This window comes from Leiobunum rupestre, chromosome 3 (assembly GCF_980474605.1).
Source record: "Leiobunum rupestre chromosome 3, qqLeiRupe1.1.hap1, whole genome shotgun sequence".
NCBI classification, from domain to species: Eukaryota; Metazoa; Arthropoda; class Arachnida; order Opiliones; family Sclerosomatidae; genus Leiobunum; species Leiobunum rupestre.
Window position 1 is genome coordinate 74,195,813 of NC_143386.1, and position 23,192 is coordinate 74,219,004.

General features: G+C 33.5%; 1 protein-coding gene across 1 annotated transcript; it reads left to right on the forward strand.

Annotated features, from left to right (window-relative positions):
* Positions 1-16,313: 16,313 nt before the first annotated feature.
* LOC149954601 (uncharacterized) lies at positions 16,314-17,438 on the forward strand. The gene is made up of 5 exons (XM_090167646.1): positions 16,314-16,427; positions 16,804-16,895; positions 16,960-17,058; positions 17,144-17,191; positions 17,306-17,438. The coding sequence occupies exons 1-5, from the start codon at positions 16,352-16,354 to the stop codon at positions 17,351-17,353; spliced, it is 363 nt and encodes a 120-aa protein (XP_090023772.1). The 5' UTR covers positions 16,314-16,351; the 3' UTR covers positions 17,354-17,438.
* Positions 17,439-23,192: the final 5,754 nt, after the last annotated feature.

Genomic DNA, 23,192 nt, shown 5'->3' on the forward strand with positions numbered 1-23,192 from the left:
CTAATACAAATCTAGTATCTCTACGAGCAACCATCTGGTACCAGGATTGCCCCCATTTTCACTCCCCCCTTACTCTCCCGTTTGTGGGAGTAACTTGTTATGGGTGGGAACCTAGAAAACTCCGACAAAAGTCCTCTTTCTACTATTCCTCCATGGTTATGGCCTTCGATACTTTAATTTCAGTTTTGTTTACACTGCTCTTCACTATACAGCGTTGCCAATGTGTGGGAAAAATCCCACATTGTGGGATTTTTGGCGATTTTTTGGGCTGTGTGGTATAAAGGGATTTTTAAGCAAAAATCATTGATTTGGTGGGATTTTTGGAAAAAGCACAATTTCCAGAAATTCATAAACCGAAAATATAAGACTTCTATTTCTCTAACGCTAGATGCAAGTGCTTGGAAATTACTTCTTCATTTTCCCCTTCTAGTTGCAGTATTTCGGGAAATTTTACTCGGACTGCCGTGACTCGGCGTGAAAGTTTCTACCAGACTACCACCCGTGATGCTGTCTGGTTTACGAAACTTGAAAATATTTGGCATGTTTTCTGCTGAGTTTTGGGAGGGGGCGTGGCTAAAAACGTGTTGGCTGGAAATTTTGGAGAAGTTGATTTTATAAAATAAAATGTGGTCTTGCCCAACTTGTTAAAATGTTGCTCTTACGTCACAAGACACAGCTTCATTAGTATATTTTGCGCACGAGCGATTTGCACGCGCGCTAGAAAAACCTATATTCCTCGCGACTGTAGCGCGCGCTAGTAGGCTTGTGAAAGTAAGAGATTGTGACGTCAGAGCAACATTCAAACAAGAAGGCCACGTTAGTTTATAAAAGAACTACTGGACTGTGGGATTTTCGCTCGTCAAACATTGGCAACACTAGCTGGTGAAGAGAGTGACGAGATTTCTGAGGAAGCAGTTAAGGAATCGGTGCGCGCTTGAGTGGGTAATTAATGATTAGAACAGTTCAAATTTAACTTTACGATGGCAAATACAAATTCTTATTGCGAACTTCACGTGCTTGTCAAATGGGTGACAGAAAAAATTCCAACTTTAGATGTCTATTCTTTAAAGGCATTAACAAATAAAGAATTAGCTTCGGAAATCGCTTGAGCAAAAGAAATTTCTAAATTTAAAAGCACCATTACTGATGTATTTTACCAAAAGAAGCCGTATCCAGCTGAACTTTTAGATTTTGGTAATTATATTTGATTTTATTAGATATATTGGCCTATTAATATATATTTATGACATTTCTTTAGAGTTGTAAATGTAGTTTAAAATTCGTCAATTATTATTATAATATTTCTTTAAAATTATAGTTTATATTAATCAAATTTACTTAGGTAATAAAATCTTTAGTTTTGGTTTAATATATAAATGACTTAAACACATAATTACAACATTTTCTCATTTTGACGCCTATTTCAATACTTTAAAAATAATCTCTTTTCCAGGCACACCACTGAATTTAGAGAAAAAAAGAAAACAAAATACAAAAGAAAAGTATAAATCCTGCAATTAATAAAGTAAGATTCTTAATTTGTATAATTGCTTTAGTCTTGGTTTATGGCAATGCTATGATATTTAAATAATTATTTAAAAAGACAAACCGTCAATTAAAAAAAATGTCACCTTGATAAATAATAAGTACTAAAATCTAGCATCCATTCTGTTAAGAAATAAACCTAAGATAGAAAATGAAACCGGAAATGTTTAACAAATACCATGCAATTGTAATAATGTATATAGGCCAAAGAAAATGGAGATAAGGATAACAGTTGTACTATCGCAATAAATTGTTTTATCACAATATAGAATGAGAAAAATTTAAAAATTTGACCAAAGAAAGTGATTATATAAAATAGAAATGTTAAAGAGTTGGTATATATATATATATATAGAGGTAAAATTAATTTATATAAAGGGCCAATAGTTATAATAAATTGGAGGGAGGGCTTAAAATCAGTTAAATTCATTACTCATTGTCGGGAATTAAGAATTTGTAGAAATCTATTAGTTTGGTAACAAGTGACCGGACGAAGAACTACGGTTCGAAAGTTTGTTGAAAATTTTAAAATAAAACCAATATGTAGTAATGATGTATCGTGGCTTTTTAAATAATTATTTAAATATCATAACACAATAAAGTAAGAGTATAAAAATTAATATCCAACTTTATTTTGTGTTATGGTTTTGGCATTATTGATTGTTGAAAGCTAGTGAGTTGAATTTTAGTTATTAAGAGGTTTGAAATCTAAAGTGGCATTTGCATATTTATTTAGTTAATACTTTTCAAAATATTTTTATTGGCAATGGAAAATTTTAATTTTAGTAATTTAAAAACTAAAAATATGTTTATTTTTACATTGAAAGGTAATGTTACCCCTTTGGCGCCATATGACGAGAGAAAATTAACGATTTATCTAACCACATAAGTAAATAAGACTAAGTAAGCCTATAATTAAAATTAAAAAGTAAAACTAGTAAATCTAATAAATAAAATAAACAATTTAAAACCCATAATAAATTAAGTCTATAAGATCATTATCATAAATATTGTTTGTTTCAGTTGTGAAAGTTATATGTTAAGATTGTATTTTTGTGTTGTGTATCCCATTTATAGAAATAAGACTGTTTTTCATTTGTGTATCCCATAATCCTATATTGGAATAATTCCCCATAATATAACGCAAGTTTAATCAAAATTCCCCAATTAATTAAAAATCCTTTAATAAACTTAATTAACCCCTTCGATACTTGGTATGACATGAGTGGTATAGTTTGAAAGCCCCAGAAAAATCCCAGAAGATGGATATAATTGTAAATTTCTAAATATTAAAATTAAATTAAAAAACCCATAAAACCGAAAAGTCTATTTAAAACCATAGTTAAGCGAATCTATTCTATTCATTGTCCCACCGTCGTGTTACTTTCCCCAAGATAGACAAGCCGGCGCCCAGAAAAATAGATAAGAAACCCAGAATACCAGATTGCACCATGAAGCGACAGTTCCAAACAGAAAGAGCGTCCGAATTTCCCCCCTTTTCCATGCAAACTATACAGCGGCCGACCTCATCCCTGCCTTACAGTGTGAAAGGCCATATTCGGCTCTGGAAAAATCCCCGAAATTTAGTTGCCAAGGACGAAAAAATAGACAGTCACCCAAAAAAGGGGTAGAAACAGAAACCCCTCCAGTATAATAACCACGCCTTCCACTACCAAGCCTACACTTCCGACACCCGACCTTTCCACCCCCCCCCCCTAAACGGAAGAAGAACAAAACCAGAGAACGCCAAGGAAAAAGTTAGATTCTAACAGGAAGAGTTCCGAAACATAAGCGGAACTAGAAGAGATCCCCAAACCAGTCCGGGCTTAGGCCGCGATATCCCAAGAACGTAGTCCCCGAAGTCCCAATAAAAGAGGCATAATGCACAACCCAAAAGAGGCGAAATGCCCATCGCGTTTAATTTGAAATGAATCCCTAAATCCAAGAACGTTTTCCCCGGTGTGGAAAAAATCTATCAGCAGATCGAGTCAACCAAAGGCACCCCTCCAAATCCACTGTCGTCGAAGTATCATCCACTGGCAAAGGACATTCCTGGGTTCCATTCCCCTTTTTAGAAGCAAGTGTGCGTGTGTCTTGCGTAATCCGGAACCCCGTAACCTCCCGTCATCCGGAATCCCGTAAATCGAAGAGCAGCCACGAAGAAAATAAAGTCGTCCACGTCGCTTTGCAGTAACCCGATATTCGAGACATCAAGAAACAGAGCCAGCGAAGAGAATTAGACAACATCCCCTGACAGCGAAAACCGTAACGTTGAAAATTTCCTTGAAAAGCCCCCTTGTTAACCCCTAAGACGAAAATACTACGTTTAAGAATATACGCTAATCCCCGACAGGTTAAAAGATTGAGTCTAGAGCCCCTAAAACCCTGTTAAATCAATACTCCCCCAATGATTCCTTCAATACCAAGTTAGAGTGTTTTGCCAATATCCTGTCCCAAGAACGAGAAAATCCCCGTGTCGAGAGCCCCGAACAATACCCCTTTATTCCAACCCGTATAAAAGCCAAACCCCCAACCCCAAAAGTATCTTAACAGATTGTTTTTACCTTGCCACGTCCGTATAATTTTTAGCTCTTACCGATAACTAGTATTGTAATATTAAATTTAAGCGCCTAACGCAAGTTATTTCTCTATTTTATTTAATCGCCCCGCTTTAAAGTGTATAACCATTATTATGGCCTTATTTACATGTGATCCTGCTATACCGGATATATTTGCAAAATATATCAGTAGATTGGTAATTGAGGTTTTAACAAATAACCAGTGGCGTAGACAAGTGAATAGTTCCTTTTAAAAACTCTCCCGTGGCCGTATCTTTGACTACGCAAAATTTGTATCACCTTCCTTACCCTCTTTACTTTCACCAGGTATTTTTAAGTGATAAATTATGCGTTCTTACCGATTATACAATGCGCTTATTAAGTTTAAATTACATTAAATCATACGGTATTAAGCTGGTATTTTTAGTGTAGTAAGGAGTTTTTTTCGTGTATTTTGCGGTTAAATTTCATGCATTAAAAGATTATTTCGAGTACATTAATTTGTTATTTTTCGTGTGTCAAATGCTTCTTTTTCGTTCACTAATTGGTTATTTTTCATATAGTTAGGGATATTTGCCGTGAATTAATAAATTAAGTACTGTCGTGAATAAATTCATTATTTTGCGTGAACTATTTCGTTATTTGGCGTGAACTATTTCGTTATCTTGCGTGAACTTATTGGTTATTTTCCTTGTATTAAGCGATATTTTCCGTGTATGTATAGGTTATTTGGCGTAAATTATGATGTTAGTTTTCGTGTATTAAGCGGATATGTGGCATACAATAAGAGGTTATTTTTTGAGTAATAAGAACTTATTTTGCGTGTACGAAGAGATTATTTCGAATACATTAATCTATTATTTTGCAGGTATAAAGCGGTCTTTTATTTATGACGTACTGTTTTCCGAAGGATTGTTTGACTTTCAAACGCTGAAAAGGTTTCCATTTCAAGATTTAAAAAGCCATTTATAAATTTATTTTTGAAAACTTCTTTTCTGAGGTCTATTCATTAATTTAATGAAAGTAACTATAATTATATCTTAAATTTTAATATAGAATTTCGTGGCGTATGTCCTTCACATACATTTGGTAAGATAATTGGGAAGAATTATAGAGAATGGAGATCTATTGAAGAAATACTGCATTGAAGAGGTAGAAGTTGTATCTCAATCAAATGTTTTTTATATTCAGTTAACTATCTTTTGCCGTCTTATGTATTCTAGTCCTAAAGAGAAAGAAAGTTAAGATATGTGCTATTGAAAAAATTATATATCAATATAACACATAATCAATAAATGCATTGTATCCCAAAAACTTTATTCTATCGCTTATTAGATGAAAACTCATCGTGTAATGTGTACCTTTTCATCACATAATTAAAAAATAAACAATTAATGCACGCAAAATAACCAATAAATGTACCCAAAATAACCAATTAATGAACCCAAATCAAACAATTAATGTACACAAAATAGGCCACTAATGCACAGAAAATAACTTATTATTGCACAGAAAATAAACAATTAATTCACATAAAATAAACAATTAATGCACGCAAAATAACCGATTGACCAACGAAAAAAACCGATTGCCACACAAAAATTTGCAATTAATGTACCTTGATTCACAGAAACTAACCACTAAATACACGCAAAATCGCTGATTAATACGGTATAATTTAAATAAAAAACATGGTTATTGTTTTCAAACTTAATGCTATTTGAACTTAATAGGCGTTTTTTTATCTAAATGTACGCGTAATTTAATACTTAAAAATTTCGTGGTGAAACACGTGCTAACTGGTGACATGATCATCGTTTACCAAACGTGTTTCGTATACGTTTTAAAAACCTCGATAAAACCCGTAATATGTACGTGATGGTGCTACCTGGGAAGATGCTATTATCGATTTCTGTATAATTGGGTTACGTGATCAGAGCTTTAATCAAGAGTTACGAATTGAGGGATATAAATTAGAGTTATTTGAAGATACGTGGTTTCAATTAAAACAATGAGTATTTTTTCTAGAGCGATTTATACTTTCCTTATAAGAAATGTATAATTTCGCTTTTACCTACTCCTCGCAGTAGAGACATTGAGCACCGAGAAGTTTGTTTTACCCTTTTCAGATGGTCTAAGCGACACTTGAAATGTCTCCACACATCACTTCTCAGTCTAAAGGTGCCTGCCATCAGTGGCGTAACTATACCATCTGAGGCCCGTGGCAAATTCTTCGGATGGGGCCCTCCCAGTAAAAATCGTCACATTGTAATTTAATTTTAACTTCTGATTTCTATGACTGCGGATATATTACTAAATAAAAGCTCTTAAAAAGCGTCGACTAAATATGCCTAGGAGTAAATACGGCTTAATGATTAGTTTGAATTTGTATATTATGGTCCTTAGTTGCGTCTCACTTTAATTGCTTTTAAGTACTTGAAAAAATTATAATTTTTAAGTACCTAGGTACAATATTTTGTTAAAAAAGTTAGGCTATTTCTGAACTCGTGGTCGCTTCGGCCGGGGCCCTCTCGGGTCGGGGGCCCGTGGCATTTTTCCAGCCCAGCCGCCCTATAGTTACGCCACTGCCTGCCATGCATCCGTTCGTACAAAGAAACCAAACCGAAAACCGTCTGTTCAAAAGCTAAGATTACGAAACACGAGTGATTTATGTATAGCATATTTCTTAACCAAATACTTATAAAAAAATGTAATAAATTAAAATATATAACATGTTTTCAATTGCCAATTGTGTAAATCCAAGTAGAGGTACAAATTTAATTACATAGTACACAAGAATTGTTTTATGTTAAAGAATTAGAATGCAACCTCAAGCTAGGGATCTTTTCAGTTCACCTAAATTGAAATATTTTTGAAGGTTGCAGATGCTGGTACGCCACTGAATCCACTTGGAAAAGTTCAGCTCTGGGCTTTTAATGTGATATTTTATTGTTGTTCGAAGTTGATTGTGCATATTACTCAATTCATCTGGTGGTGTAAAACAACCAGCAAAGTTGCCAATTAAAATATTGTCTTGTGGAAATTTATGAAAACCTACAGTTTCGCAATAATCTTATCATTTAGTGTTGATAATGGTGATCGTATTTTTAACGAGAGTTTCGTACATTTTTATTAAGATATTTAATTATTGAAAGAAATATAACCGCTTTAGCACTTTTGATTTGACTTATTTATTTTTAGGGGAACATCGAACTAACGGTATGATCACTATAAAATGTAATATAGGTTAAGGGTAACATCAACATATTACATATCGTTAAATTTTAAGAAGAAATTTAGTAATTTTAAATGTATCCTTGTCGTAAATTTAGTTTAGTTTAAGCTTTGAAACTTATTGAATAATAGTACTTTTCATTTTACGGTAATTTTAAGAATGTAAGAACGATATTGAACACAGTATCTACTCGGTTAACAAATTTCTACTCAAACCGCCTTCGAGAGAAAGGACGATTTTTGAGATAACCATTTTGACGAAAGTAAATGAACACCTTTTTTCTCATACTTTCATTGAATACGACAATTTTAAGCCAACTTGCCTTTGATCAGTAAAAATATCTTTTTCGATTCCTTCTAAGCATCTTAATTCTAAAATAGACTAAACAAACTGCATTACTGTAAATATTTTATTTACTATCGCGAGGAAACTTTAATATTTAATAGAGGCCTTTGTTTAATTTATTTGCTTAACTTGAATTCAACTGACGTCTACACTAGACCTCCGAAAGAGACCTTTAACTTTACGTACTTAGCTGTACAGCAAAGTCACGTTTTAAGTCGCTTTGGTAAAAAAAGTGTAATTAAGACGCTTCCAATACCAACATTGTTTCCTTTAACTGCGTATTTTGGGCCGTCGACATCGATCAATAACACTTGTTGTTACCGTGACCTAATACGGTCCTAACGAAAACATTATGCATTATATCATTCGAATTTTCGAAAGCTATTTTCTAATGGTTCAAATGTAAATGGACTGAAGGTGTTATAATGAATAAATCCAAAATATTATCCCACACGAATGTATGATTTGGTAAAATAAAAACGTGCTCAGAAACCGAAAAACCAGATGTTTACTATTCCTATAATGTCTAGGCTAATTAAGAACGTAATACGGTAACTGAGAACGTATGAGTTACCTTTATATTAGCTATCATATTTAACTTGACTAGAAATCATAGTTTAAAACGAAACTGTAACACAATATTTGGTAGTGCTTCGAATTTCCATCTATTGAATATTTATTAAAAATAATCAGCTAGGCTAATACCCAAGGCACCACCTTAAGCCCAAGTCATACCTTTAAACAGGTGGCCGGGTTACAATTCGTAAGACGGTGGTGGCAAGCTCTTCATGCCACGCGAGCCAACAGTTCCCTACACTAACTATAACCGTTAACCACTACAATTCTTTTTATGAAAAAAGGGAAACCAAATAACTCGCGGAAAAACCCCTTTAACCAGTGTGGAGATCACTTGCAAACTCTAAGCAGAAGAAGTGGCTCCGAGTTTTCACTCAGTGTCACCAACTGGCATCGAACCTTGCTCCTCTTGCTGCGAGGCGACAGCGCTTACCACTCCGCCACCCCACAATTGTTATCTGTTTTCATACACGCTCACTTACCCTTTATCTCCTTTGATCAAATATAATATGTTCGCCTTATCTGAGTTTCTTATCTAATTGTATATGTGAAAGGTTATATAGATTCATAAGAAATTTGCCATAACCCTTGAAAAACTAGGATTAGCGTGAAGTCTCCGTAATCGAATTTCACGAGGAATGACAAATGTTTTACATATCACAAGTCGGTTAGGATAGAGATTTAAAAAATAACAAAGCAAGTTTAAAAAGCGATTTTTTTAACATAAGAAACCTCCGCACGGCATACCTGCGGGTTAAGCTTCAGAGGTAAAGGATTATCACCTAATTATAAGCTTGTAAATGTTATAACACTATATTCTTTCTTTAGAAACTATTTGATTAATTACTTTCTGAAAACCATTATGAAGATGATTCCAGAAAGCAGGTTTTTTTTTCTTTAGAGGTTGCTTGTCAAAATGTGAAGCTAAATAATGTTTTGAATTATAACGGCAGGTAACTAGGTATGTTGTTCATTCGTATAAAATGTTCATAAAAACAATTAACCCAACTTTTTATGGTTAATCGAAATTTTGCCGGTTAATTTATATGATCCGCCGACCTCTAGGTATCACATAGGGTAAATAAATCAGAACTAATCTGCTTTTTTCGTCAGAGTTAAGTCAATAACGGCTTCAGAGGGTGAAACAACTCGGCCAGCATTTGGTGTACCCACTAACTTTAAACCACTCGGACCTGGTTGTGGACTTTTAATTCTTGAAGGTATGGGGCCTGCATAATTATTTTTTGCCTATGGGAAAATGTTAACTTATTGTAGTAATTGGCCTCTTTTTACATGCACTAAAAATAGATTTTCAGTGATTTCTCGTCTTCAAACACTAACTTGCTGCGCTATCTGGAATGAGTCGACCCCGCCTGATCCCCCAGAAATTCCTTATAACGCAGTCTCTCCAATTAAACGGACAACTCATAGCTCCAATCTGTTAATTCTGGAATCTCGGATTTCCCCCTCCCCCCACCCGTTTATTTCTTTTCTCTTACCAGGGCTGGTGTGTTCTTTTTGACACGGCTCTTCTTATCAACCCACTTTTTCCTCACCTGCTGACCAGTTCTCTTCGCTCCCTTACCAACGGATGTCACCATTTCATCTACCTCATCCCAGGCAACATCAACATCTGCGCTGGTCTGATACAATTTCCCAATGCCCATTTCTCTGTGATCATTTCCTCTCCGGCCTCCAAACCACTGAGCAGGGCCTCTATCCCTCTTGGGGGGTATTTTGTTTGGCGCTCTTCACCACATTTAGGTTTACCCATTGCGGTGTTGTAACAATAAATAAAGCTAATAAAAGTACTTTATAAATATACTATAAAAATAACTCAAAAAAATAAAATGTAACAATATATGAGGCAGTTAATAATCTCAAGAGCGACGACAAAAAACGAGTTCTTTCACAAATTGCGCCAAGAAGGTAAGAGAGGCGATCAGGTAATAATCACGTGATAGCTATTCGCGTCAAAAATCGAGCTTTTCCATTGCTCTGTGACCTGGGGATAAATTTCGACAAAATAACAGCGTCGCCGATTAACAAGAATTGCTCTAACGTCTCTGCACCGCGATTTCGATTGCGAGGATCGCAAAATAAACAGCTCGCAAAATCGGAATCACAAAATAGCGATCCTGTTAAAATTAACAGGAATAGCAGAACGTCTCTGCAATCGTTAGATTGACCTGAATTGAAGCTCCACCAACTAATTAACGATTTTAAACGAACTTCCCCGTAACTAATGATACATTTTTCATCGTGACTATATGGCGATAAATAATTGAAAAATGTTGATTTTCTAGCGGTTTCAGAGAGGATCTTGTGGGAATTTGTACATTTTCCGTAACCTATCTATGTTCTGGGTCTTATGGAAACAAACGTTGAATTTTTTTACTTTCGCAAAACTAGTTCAAAGCAATTAAATTTTTAATGTTTAGGCTTAGTTTCTCTTGTCGGTGTAATAGTCCCAAGCCAGCCTTCCCGCACGGTACTGAGGAGTCCCAAATAGGACAAAACTGGTCTACCGTTGGAATTTCTGGCTATTTTATTTAATTTAATTTAGTTTTTCACTCGAAGATCTATTTGGTACGTGTTTCGCGTCTTTTTGTTTGCTCGAAGACCCATCGGTACGAGCTATTTGTAAGTTTTTAATTTTCTTCAAATTTCTTCAGGGTTTAGCTTTTTTATCCCTTTTCATAATGGACTAATCTACTTATTCGCTAATATTTTCATCCAAAACAAGTAAAACCTTTTAATAAACTCCTAAACATTGTTAAAGTTGATATAAAAGTCATGTTCAAATTTAAAATCTGTGAGTCTATGTTATCGTTGAGATATGACATATGTAGAAAACAATTTTATTTTGGCTTTGTTTTCCACAAAACCTGTTTTAAAAGATATTTATTACCATACAATACTCCAAAAAAAATTAACAGGAATTTTATTTGGAAGGCGCAGAAAAAAACACTTTAAAATAAGCTTTGTCTCATTAAAATAGCTTTACTTTTGAAACGTTATAGCTACCAATACTTAGATATCAAGAAAATTACCACTTTACTTACACTGCACTTTCCTACTACTCATTCAATTAAGTCTGTGAAATAAACGCCCATGTCAAATACATCTAACTCCTAATGACTTTGATTAAAGTAAACTCTTAGATGAGGAGTTCGAAAATTTAAATTATCTATTGCTAGTTGATTATCAAATAATAAGATTTATTTGTTTGAAATTTTTGTTAAGCTGTTTTTAAAAATTAAAGTGTTTCGAAGGGAGGTTTGTATTTCTGATTTTGCTTATAGATATAATTTATTTAGCTTAGTAAGTGGTTTAATAATTAAGGTTGCCAATTTTATAAGTATTTTGGCCAAAACATAATCAAACCTTATCACCGAGTTACGTTTAAAAGTGCTAATTATTTTAAAAACGATTGATAGGTCTAATTTGAGAAGTAGCCAAAGAAAAATAATGTACTTCCTGCCAAATGTTTGTCAAGTAGGGGAACTTGTATCAATCAAAGTTTTTAAATTTATCTTTGGTATTGTCAATTTTGGCCTTTCCTAGTAAGTAATGACTTCTTTATACCCAAGATTGAGTTAAATTTTAATTTTATTTCTTTAGATAAGTTATTATTATTTTTTGGTTAGATACATTTGCTTAATGGGATCCTCCACCCTCGAAAGGTGAAAAATACGTGCCCTTCCCGAATCTCCTTTATATTTTATTCTGAAAACCATTTATTTTTCCATAGTTCTACCAAGAATGTATTTATTTATACCAAGGGAGAATGTCTATGTCGAGATGGTTTTTAGCCTTTCTCTCAATCCACCCGTTGGTCCCCCCAGTACACTCCTCCGCTTAAAATAAAACGAATACTCCCGGTATTTCATTGGCTGCTTAAAATTTACGTCACCTAACGCGATGGAAATCAAACGCCGGTGACGTTTTGTCTTTCCCCCGCGCGAGACGGGGGAAAGGATTTCAACGTGCCCGGCGATTGCCGCAACATAATCATGCTTCCTAAATATAAATAAATACATTCCTGGTTCTACTGTGCGTATTAGTTAGAGGCGTCATGGAATTCGTTAAAAGTGGCATTAACACCTGTAATTTTTTTATAATTCCAATTCTTAATTTATCTTGGATTGAGAGACAGGATACGGAATTTCCAGGGCACCATCTTAAATTTTTAAGCCACTTCTGTTTTAAATCATTTGCCTGACAACACTGTTAGCTTCTGATATTCCAAATGGCTGCCAACGGGAGTTCAATTTCGTGTTCTAGGTTATAGCTCGAGCAAAGGCTTAACCAATGTTTTGAATTAACTAGTTCAAGAATAGAAAGACAAACAGTTAATATCTACAAATTTTTTGTACTCAAATTTCCTAGGAAATGTACTATAACAATTTTTATCCCCTGACCGTTCTATTAGATCTGGGTAGGCCTACCAGTTGCCAATTGTTACTATTATTTTACTACTACTGCGAATCTACTATAACCGACTGCCCGGAGTACGCTACTATTTGAATTTGTGGGTAGATATGAAATAAGGAAATATATTTTGCCATACCAAAAGACCAATTTTAATTATTACTAGACAAATAACTTTAAACACTAACGTGACATAAAAATGGTTAAAACGTGCACACTCTTAAATGAAAGGAAACTAAAAACTACTAATAAACCTCCTAAGCTAGATGCCATTTTCACCTAACCTAATTGTGTGGCATCTGCCATGATATTAAATCTCCAGTTTAAACTTATTACTTATCACAAGTATTTTTACTATGATACGAAGTCCATCGAAGGGGTGGCCAAACCCATTACGGTGAAGGGACTACGTTGTTGTCGTGAGTAAGACATCTTAGGCGACGCTCGAAGAGTTGAGAGTTTTTCGTCCAGCGAGAAACATCGAAGATTCGTGGAGCGAAGCCATCTGGAGGTTGATAACTATGTGATGGTTATTCTTGTCGACTAAAACGACTAAGTTAATACCCGAATAATGATTTTCCGACCGATGAAATGACTTAGAGCATATTCGAGCTCGGTGGTTCAGTAGACAACCGAAAGGTTATTCTGACAAACCTCAGAGAAGAAGTTTTTTGAAAAGATTTTCTGGGTGCGCTCCATGGTTTTGTACCAATAGACCACGTAACCTACGGGTCACGTGAATTTAATTTTGGATTAGGTCCAATCATGGCTGAAGGTGGAGTTGTCCCCGACCAATGGTCAAAAGGGGTAAGAAATTTAAAACCACCGGTAAACGCACACAAAAACAAAACTTTGCTATTGACAGATATCTACGATGGCATTTAGGCAGGATGGCACTGGCATCTCTAATCCCTGCGGCATTTTCTAAACTATCCTAACTAAGAATTTCCCCGCGCACACTAGAAAACCCCCAAAAATACAACCAATTATTTCAAAATACAATACAACACAAAATGTCAAAATTGCAGACTACTGGCGCCAGTGTCGGTTTCTCATACTAATACAAGAGCCACCGTAAAAAATCTTTTTAGATTCAATCAGTTTTCCTAGAGTTGCATGCTAGTCGCACAAAATGAGGAACGGGGTTTTATCCTTTAATCCTATGAATTAAAATTGTTCGTAAAGATCATTATCATATCTTTTTTATATTACCTAAATCTGCAGTTCCTAAATATTTCAAAAAAAAAAATTACATTCATACAAAATTTTCAAACTTTGAGAAGATATTTTTTTACTCTATCGTTGTCAAGATCGTATCTACTGAAATTAGTACAGATTACGCTCTTTCTTATTAAGGCCCTTGAAAAATAGTTAAAAGTGCACGTACCGTCCTTATTTCATTAACTTCAAAAGACAATGTAGGTGCTATGAGCCTTTCAACAATATAAAAACATTTCTATAGTTCAAATTCCCTCGCAACATAAAACCTTAACGACGCAATCGTTTCTTCGATTTCATTTTCCTCCAACTGGTCTTTATTGCGAAAACAATGCAAGAATATTTAAAATTATGCTTTTTCTTTTAGCATATCTTGAATGGCAAAAATAAAAAAGGCAAAAGTTACTTTCATTTATTAACGGAAATAATCTAAAATATTTATTTTCTTATATAATAATCAAAATTATCACACATCTTACAAACTATTTGTAAATGGCAGTATAACGGAAATAATTAAACACTTCCACGCATATGCTAAAATACTTCGAGCCTTGGTAAAAACGTCTAACAACAATTTAGATATACATGTATAGCAAAACTGCGTCGTTTCAAAAACCAAGTTTCTGCACGAGCAAATGAATCATGTGCGAAATTTATTTTTTTTTATCCCGTCTCATATGTGCAGGCGTTGTACGGTCCATCCCCCTAAAAAAGAAAATAACCCCAGGATCTCCTTGGCTCCTTTAAACTGTCACCTTCCGACGCGATTGTCATTGAAGCACGGGCTGTTGACGTTTTTTCTTTTAGACCACCCACAGACTGCGGAAAAGGCAAATCTGTAATAAATAATAATTTTATTTCAGGGAGTCTTATGGTAAATTTCGCCTACCGATAATTTTACTTAGTTTAGTAAAGCAAGGTAAAGATAGGAAAATGTTGGCGATTTTTTAAATTAAAAACGTTATTAATTTCAAAATTAATTACTCCAAATATTAGATTGAGTTAATAATATATTTTCCTATACCTCTAAAGTTACAATCCCTTTGAAAGGCCTGTTTAAAACCAAAACTCCACGTTTGAAAATAAACTATACTTAATTTGTTTTTCATTTCAAATGCAAAACTCAATTTTTGATGGCAAAATGTTATGCCTTAGACTCAACACGGGTCTATTACTATTTCTAAAAATGGGCCAAAATCCTAGCCCGGTTAACAATTCTGGTACGTGAGAAATTCAATAAATATCCTAAAGTCCATATATGTGTAATCCAAGAAGTGTCACCAGGAGGTTCGGGGAAGTAGGCCCATTTCATTGTCCAAAAGCTATCAATATATAATGCTACACCTTCAAAACATTTATTTCAATTACCACTTTAATCATTTGAGTTGAAGCTTAGGGATATTCAGATAATTAACTTTAAATAGTTCAATCAATTGCAGAAAATTTTGATTTAAATTAAAACTCTAATTAGTAATACTCTTCAATAAATGTTTTGACCAGCTATAAATTAACTTTAAATTACCAACGCTTAATCTTGACGATGCTATCTGTGATAACGTCACAAAGTGAAACTCAATGTATTTATCTCCCTCAATTCTAAATTTTTGAGCACGCAATTTTTTGAATTTACTTATTAAATTTGATCTCAAAACATGCAGACTCGGTAAACGAAGAATCCACATACCTAAATTTAGGGATTAAGTTTTTAAAAGTGGTGTTAGATGTTTTTACAAATGCTAGATGTATTTTATTCGTTTGTACCAATGATCGATGTATTTTAGTAAATGATATGAAGCGCTTAATTATTTCATAGCCATATTGATATCTATAAAACTTACTTTTGATCTATTTGGTCCGAGATTCGAGTTTTAATTTTATCCTCGAAAACCTATTGGTCCGAGTATTTAGTAAGTTTCATCATTACTTGAAATTAGTTTCTACTTTTTCACCTAATAAATTTGCATTATAGTTAACAGGTGGTTTTTATAAACTTTAAGGTATCGTACTTTTCGTTGTTTCCCAAAGTTAAATCCGGTATCATTCGATATCATAAAATTAATGCCAAATGAATTCATTATTTTCTAAACTCTGTTTAAAACGCACATTTTAATTTAAAAAATATTTTAGTGAATGTTATTAAAACCAGTTTATTAAATGTAACTTTTATTCAACCAGAGCTTTTAAAACTAAGCGTGTTATGAAAATATGTCTCTTCATTTTTAACGAAGTGTCAATTATATTAAAAAATACCCTTGTTCGGGAAATGACGATGTGACGATTTTAACAATGAAGTGCCAATGCCATTTCACGAACAAACAAGTTCAGTAAAGAAAAATATTTAATTCTACGAGGTCTACATTTACCTATAAATACCGAAAAAGTTTTCGGAAAGAACCATTGAATTATTTTCTAACGACAAATTGCCAAACAAACTTTCAATATGAGTTTGAAATATTTTCTTTTGTCGATTGGCATGATTGCGTTGCCTGAACTGTTCGTCGCTTCTCCGACAGAAGGTAAGTTGTGAAATTTTGTTATAAAAAAGTTGAAGATAATAATCGCTATGTTGGGTAACAAAACGCGTGTTTAATTTACTTAAGAGCATTCGGTTTTAATGCAAAAGAAAAACCTATGACTTATTCGATATTTCGGTACCATAATTTATTTTTTAATAATTAATTTGTTTAAAATTCAAAGTCTAAGATCATTACTAAGCAGTGGGCCAGAAATACACATTACAGCCTCAAAACAAAGAAATGTTAATAGGAGTGAGATATTTCGGTTATTTTGAGAACTGGCTTTGTGATAATCATGACACAGATATTTCTACGATAAAAATATTATTATTTGAATCTAGGCCGTATTATGTTATTAACTGGAATTTTTTTTAAGAAAGTGAAGTCGAAAATCCTACATCTTTTGATGGCAGCGATTATTGCAAAGTGATCAAAAATGATAAAGAAGCGGATCTTATTGGGATAATTGTAATTTTTAACGACTTTAGAAGTTTTTTATAACAGAAAAAGACAAATGTATTTATCTTTTTAGGATCCTTCAAATCCTTGCATGATTAACTGTTTCGTAAGAGATTCCGATGCGGTTGATAGTTTTGCCTTACCAAACAGGACCATTTGTGGCGAGAAAAAGGTTTACACTTTTAGACTATAAATCAAACCACAGGCCTTTGAACTGCAGTCCTTTAAATTTCTAACCAATTTTAATAATTTTATAGATTTGTTTCGAAGGAATTTGTGTAGATTCTTTTAGAAAACCAAATCCCGTAAGCTACTTTTTAATATTGAATAACCCCTTAATTTCGAAATAGAAGAAATTGATTTAAGCCTGCTCATGGTGTTGATCAAAATACTAAACTTTGTCCAAAATATTGTTTCAGAAACTGAAATGGTGGTGCGTCGGTTGGGGAGTTTTCTGCACTGGTTAAATGATATCTTCGGAAATTGCGTTAACAACATGTACCATCCATATCAAAAAAATAAATAAACATTGCGAAAATAAGTGGAAAAAAATAAAACTAAATGTTTCACATATAAAATAAATGAATAATCTGAAAGAAAAGCTCTATTTACGTTTATTTTAACAACTTCCGACATTCATTTTTAGTACAAACTAAAACATACTGCCATAATATATTTTGGTAAATAGTATAAATAATTATTAAGGAGTTCTGGCCATGTACTTCTGATTGAATTGGCTTTAAAAATTTTATCTGCTCCTTTAAATTAATTGAAAAACATAACCTATACCTTGGCACGTTTTTGATGAAATTTAGTGCTTAGGAAATAGTTTATTGGGTTGTATTCAAAAGTAATTATATTGTATAATTTATATTAGATAGTATAATGTTGTCTTTGGAATTAAAGTCGCCACAAAATTTCTAAAAACAATTTATGATATTTGATAGACAGGTAAAGCCGGCGCTCTAAAACAAAGAGGTATAACGTGTACGATTATAAACAAAGTCTTATTGTGATAATGGGACTTCCCCAGTGTGTTTCGTAAATTATACACTAGAAAGGTAGCATTCATTGTAGCAAAACCGATTCGATGGTGTAACAAATGACCACCGAGCAATGTACCGATCAAAAGGCATGGCCTTACATAAGGTTCAGATGATAAATGTTCATTCTACGCTTTGATAAAAGGCACCGAAGCTCCAAATTACTTGAATGACTTTTCCTAAGAATATACTTCTCGTTAAATTTAGTATTTTCTTCATTTAAAGCAACAGATTGAAGGGTTGGAAAAAGAAAAGGTTCCTAAGAAATATTAAATTTTTCTTATAAATATCATTTTCAGTTGAGAAAAAAAAACACAATTAAGGGTACTTTTTTCAAATATTAAAAAAACATGATAAAATAAATTGTGTTTTAAATATTTCCCAAATTTTTGAAAGATATATCTCTTTCTCATAACCCTTTTCCAGAAATGATACTCATTCTCGATAATTATTATTAGAATTGTACTAATGTAAAAGTAATACTTACTAGCACAAAATTATAAAAACTTTTCGAAACGTTTCTGTAATTTAATGGTTGCAAATGTAAAAATATAATAGCTTTATAACTTATAATAAGCCTCAATTTGGTTAATGACAGTTCTTACTAGATTTTTTGTGAACTTGCAGATTGAAAACATTTTAAAATTGGCCCGAAATCTAAAAATTCGATAACCCAGACTTCGGGTTCTTTTTTAAGTGATTATTAAAAAGTTAAAGTAATTACTTCATCCGGCCTCGATCGAGGTAAAAAATAATTATATTAGCGTTGGCCTCTTAATTTTATTTTTGAACCGTTGCTCTATAGTTTGACCCCAACTCTCTTTTAATGTTAAGAAATCTACTTGACACAAAAATTATTATGGGGTTTACATTCACGTAAATATTTTTTACACGGAAAAACGTTTTTTTTTGCTATGTATTTTTTCTTGTTCCAAAACAAGGGTTTAAAACGGTTATGGTTCGACTTTTTACTGCACTGACAGAAAATGTTGCACAGAGCTACTTATAAGTATGATATATGCTTATCCATATGTTTCTTTTTTAAATTTTTGTCAAACGTCGTCACAAATTTAAAACAGCGACCATAAAATGACCTATTTCATATTTTGGCCACCAGGGGGAGCTCTAAATTATAAAACGAGATACGTTTTTTCAAACTACAGTTGATACTTTAAATAGTTGCCGTCGGAGCTATGAAAGGTTAAATAACAACTCACCTCAACGTTTTTCTATTTTAACTCAATTCCGGTCACGAATCTATATGCCTTAAACTCAGTATGTAAGTCGCGATCAAATTTCGTAAGAAACTTGTCGGCCGTACTCATGCCGTTAAATCGTACGCGTTTTAGAAAAAGGGTTTTTTTTAATCAAAAATACAGAATTTAGGGTTAAATATGTAATAGGCGACATATTTATAGTTAAAAAGAACCACCTATGGACTGCAATGCAAAAGTTGATAAAATTAGTGAATTGACATATTTATAGTGTTTGACTTTATAGTATTAAAACATTTTAATTTTGAAGTAATCATTTTAAGGTGACACATTTAACAAAAATTCTTCTTTAAAATCTTGATTTTCTATATTTTTACATTTTGTAGAGTTGGAACAACTTTTACGGGCAGTTCTTGCCAATAGCTAAACTTTCCATGCCGAATTTCCGGCAAAACATCTCACGCGAGAAGGTTCATCACTAGTTGCTTTGCAAGTTCGTTTTTTTTATCAGTTTATGGTTTTATTCGACCAAAATGGAGCTTTACTATTTGGTAGGCTTGGTAGCTGATAACTGTCATTAACAATGACTGTAACTGAGGACTGTTTTGATATTCGATTATGTTTCTTAACCTCTGTGTTGGACTGACCATATCCGAAGAAGTCATCAAGCGACTTTTAAAGCTATTATTTCAGGAGGCCGGGTTACAATGCCACGCGGGCCAACAGCTCCCTACACTATAGCTATTACAGTTAACCTAAATACGATTTTACGCAAGAGGAAACCAAAGCACTCGGGGAAAACCATTTAAACCAGTGAGGAGAGAACTTGCAAACTCAACGCAGTTGTGCCGAGTTTTCACTCAGTGCTACAAGCTGGGATTATTATTACCTTTCCATAATACCTTTTTATGTAACTCATATATATTTTAAGAACTTTTTTTTTTTTACAATTCAATTTATTTTATTGATAAAATTTGGAGTACATGTTTGTATTCATTATAGGGCCAAGTCAGCTTGCGACGTATAGGCCCGCAGTGGGTAGAGATGTAACATATAGTTAAAATTTAAAAAAAGAAAAACAACTAGATATAACAAAAAATTCTTAAATACAAAAATACGAAAGGTGCCAAAAGGGCAATACAAAAATTAACTCGAAATAACACACTTTTATTACACTAGTTTTCAAAAATTGTTCTCTAAAATTAATGTCTTTAAATTTTGATTTAGGGCGAGTTTGGTTTTACAATCTTTCAGGTAGATATAGATTAGGTTGTATTTTTTACAACCGTTATAAAAAATTTAATTTAATTTTTTTGTGGTTCGACAGTTGGGTTCAACTAAAAGTTTGGTACTACGTCTAGGGTGTGCTATCGTTCCTTTTGGAAATACAATATTTTCCGTTGATCCGTTAATATTATTGTGAATAAATTTTGAAGAACAGAAATCGATTATTTGTTTTATAGTTAACAATGAACATTTTTCAAATAGCGGTTTATCAACTTTAAATATATTACCTAGGGCTCTTTTTTGTATCACCTGGATTCGGTTTAGATTGTTTTGTGCCGTATTACCCCATACTTGCACACCGTAGATTAAATAGGGATAAAAAAGTGCGTAATATTTTTCAAAATGTTTTTTCTAGGGAACATCAGTTTACACTGATAAATTTTAAAACCGGCTGAGTTAATTTTTTTCGTAACTTCCTCAATATGTTTGCTAAAGCCTAAGTATTCGTCAAACCAGATTCCTAAATATTTATATGAGACTACTCTTTTGATTTTATTTCCCCCAATTTTCAGAACACATACATTATCTTCTACGGTTTTATTTATATTTTTAAAAAGAATATATTCGGTTTTATACGTATTTAATTTTAGACCATTTTGTTTTAACCAGGAATTAATTATACAGAGGGCTGCATTTTTTTAAGGCTAATATGTTTGAGTAATAATATAGTGTCTATATAAATAGAGACCATTTAAAATTTTTGTAGTTAGATCATTAATGTAAACATTGAAAAGTAGGGGCGACAAAATTGACCCTTGCGGGACCCCAATGGTGACGTTGTCGAACGCAGAAAATACATTATTGACTTTGCTACAACATTTTCTATTTGAGAGGTAACTTCTTATCCACTGTGAACCGAGTCCCCTTATACCTTTAAGTTCCAGTTTTTTAATAAGCCTTTCGTGGGGAACACTGTCGAATGCTTTTTCGAGGTCCAAAAAAATGCCAATACAATACATTCCACTATCTAAGGCGCATAGTATATCTTTGTAGACTTTAACAATTGCTAAATCGGTACCGGTTCCCACCCTAAAACCAAACTGGTTCTTTGACAAAACGGAGTGTTTGTTACAAAATGAATTAAGCCTGCTGTAAAAACATTTATCAAAGATTTTTGCTATAGTGGATAAGACAGAAATCGGTCTGTAATTAGCCAGGTTGTTATGATCGCCTTTTTATAAATGGGTGTTATACAAGCATTTTTAATTTATTGGGGTATTTCTCATATTTTACCTTTTTAAGTACGTTTTATTTACACAAACATATTTATATACAGTACTATAATACTATATAGGAAAGAAATTAGTTCGTCATTTCCGTTCCAACATGGTTTTTTACTAACAATTTGTAACGTTTAATCTACCACTGTAGGTAAACCATAACCAACTTACCCTGAGTCGCTACAATTGTATCCTTAAATCCCGGGAGTGATGCATGACCTTCGTTTCTCGGGGTAGCGATTGCTGCTGTCTAGGGGTTTAAGCTTACTTATACATTCATTAACGACTGTATCACGACCCTTTAACTTTCGGGAGTGATCATCTTGTTATTTTTCTACTTTTTATCATTTTTTTTCCCTCAGCATAGCCCTCTAGGGACCATTCATATATTGTTTTTGTTTCATTTCATTTATCTGGCCTATTCTGGCAGCCCCGTAGCTTTTTCGTTTTTTACACACCCCGATAAGATAAGGGGTCATCTATTTATCTTGTATATAAAGCCAAGACAACTTTGTACAAAACAGTCAGTTTTTCTTTAGTTTTGTTTTAATCGTTTCTTCAAGGGTGATCAGAATGTGGTATACAGCATTCGGTGACGCGGTTCGACATGAAGGTTAAAAGTGCACGGTACTTGTGCGGGTATTTCGGTCGAATTCGTGGTTGTGCGCGATGACTTTGGTGTAGAAGTTATGTGCGGTTCTTCCTTGGAAGGTTACTTGAAGAGCGATAAGTACTTTTGAACATTTCCTTTATAATTTTTCTTTATTTCGTTTAAATGTATTGTGTAAACTGAAACTCTTATGTCCCGACCTAATTTCCTGCGAGTTTAGCAGACGATTATATGCCACCCCTTTTGTTAGACCAGAAACCCCGTAGATTTAGTTCTTTTGTTCAACTGTCAGAGCAGCCATACTCCTTTACCATCTAGTCTGTCAAATCCTCCACATCCGGAACTAAATACGAAATTGGTGATAGTTAACTATTTTTATTTACGTCAGGCTAGCCAAAGCCAGTTTCTTTATATTTATTTTTTTTAAAACTACCAACCAAAGTATTTTTTTGTATATATATATTATTCGTCACAACCCCAAGGCCCACCATAGCCACGAACTGTTAATCCTTTAACCGTTAGGTAAGAAGTACCAGTTAAATTGTATACGATTACCATTGATAATTCCAAGTACAAATAAAAGAGTTACTGTTTTGCATAGCTACTATTGATTTCATTTACCTACTCTGTGACAATACCGACTCTAAGGATCCGAACAAATAAATTCGATACATACGGCACGGGGAAATAAGTATTTAAATTTCCCTCGAGTTTAGTGCGTGGGTCAGATTCTCAAGGTTACATTTGGAACTTTTTGAATCTTCCCTCCTTACTGATCTCCACGACTCCCCCCTCCCCCCCCTGAAAGTTATAGTGTCGTAATAACTGTAATAAGGATTGCCAGCATTTAATTAAGAGAAAATATGAATTATCCTAACACATAAAACAGCTACACTTACAAAACACTTAACTAACAACCGCACAGCACACTA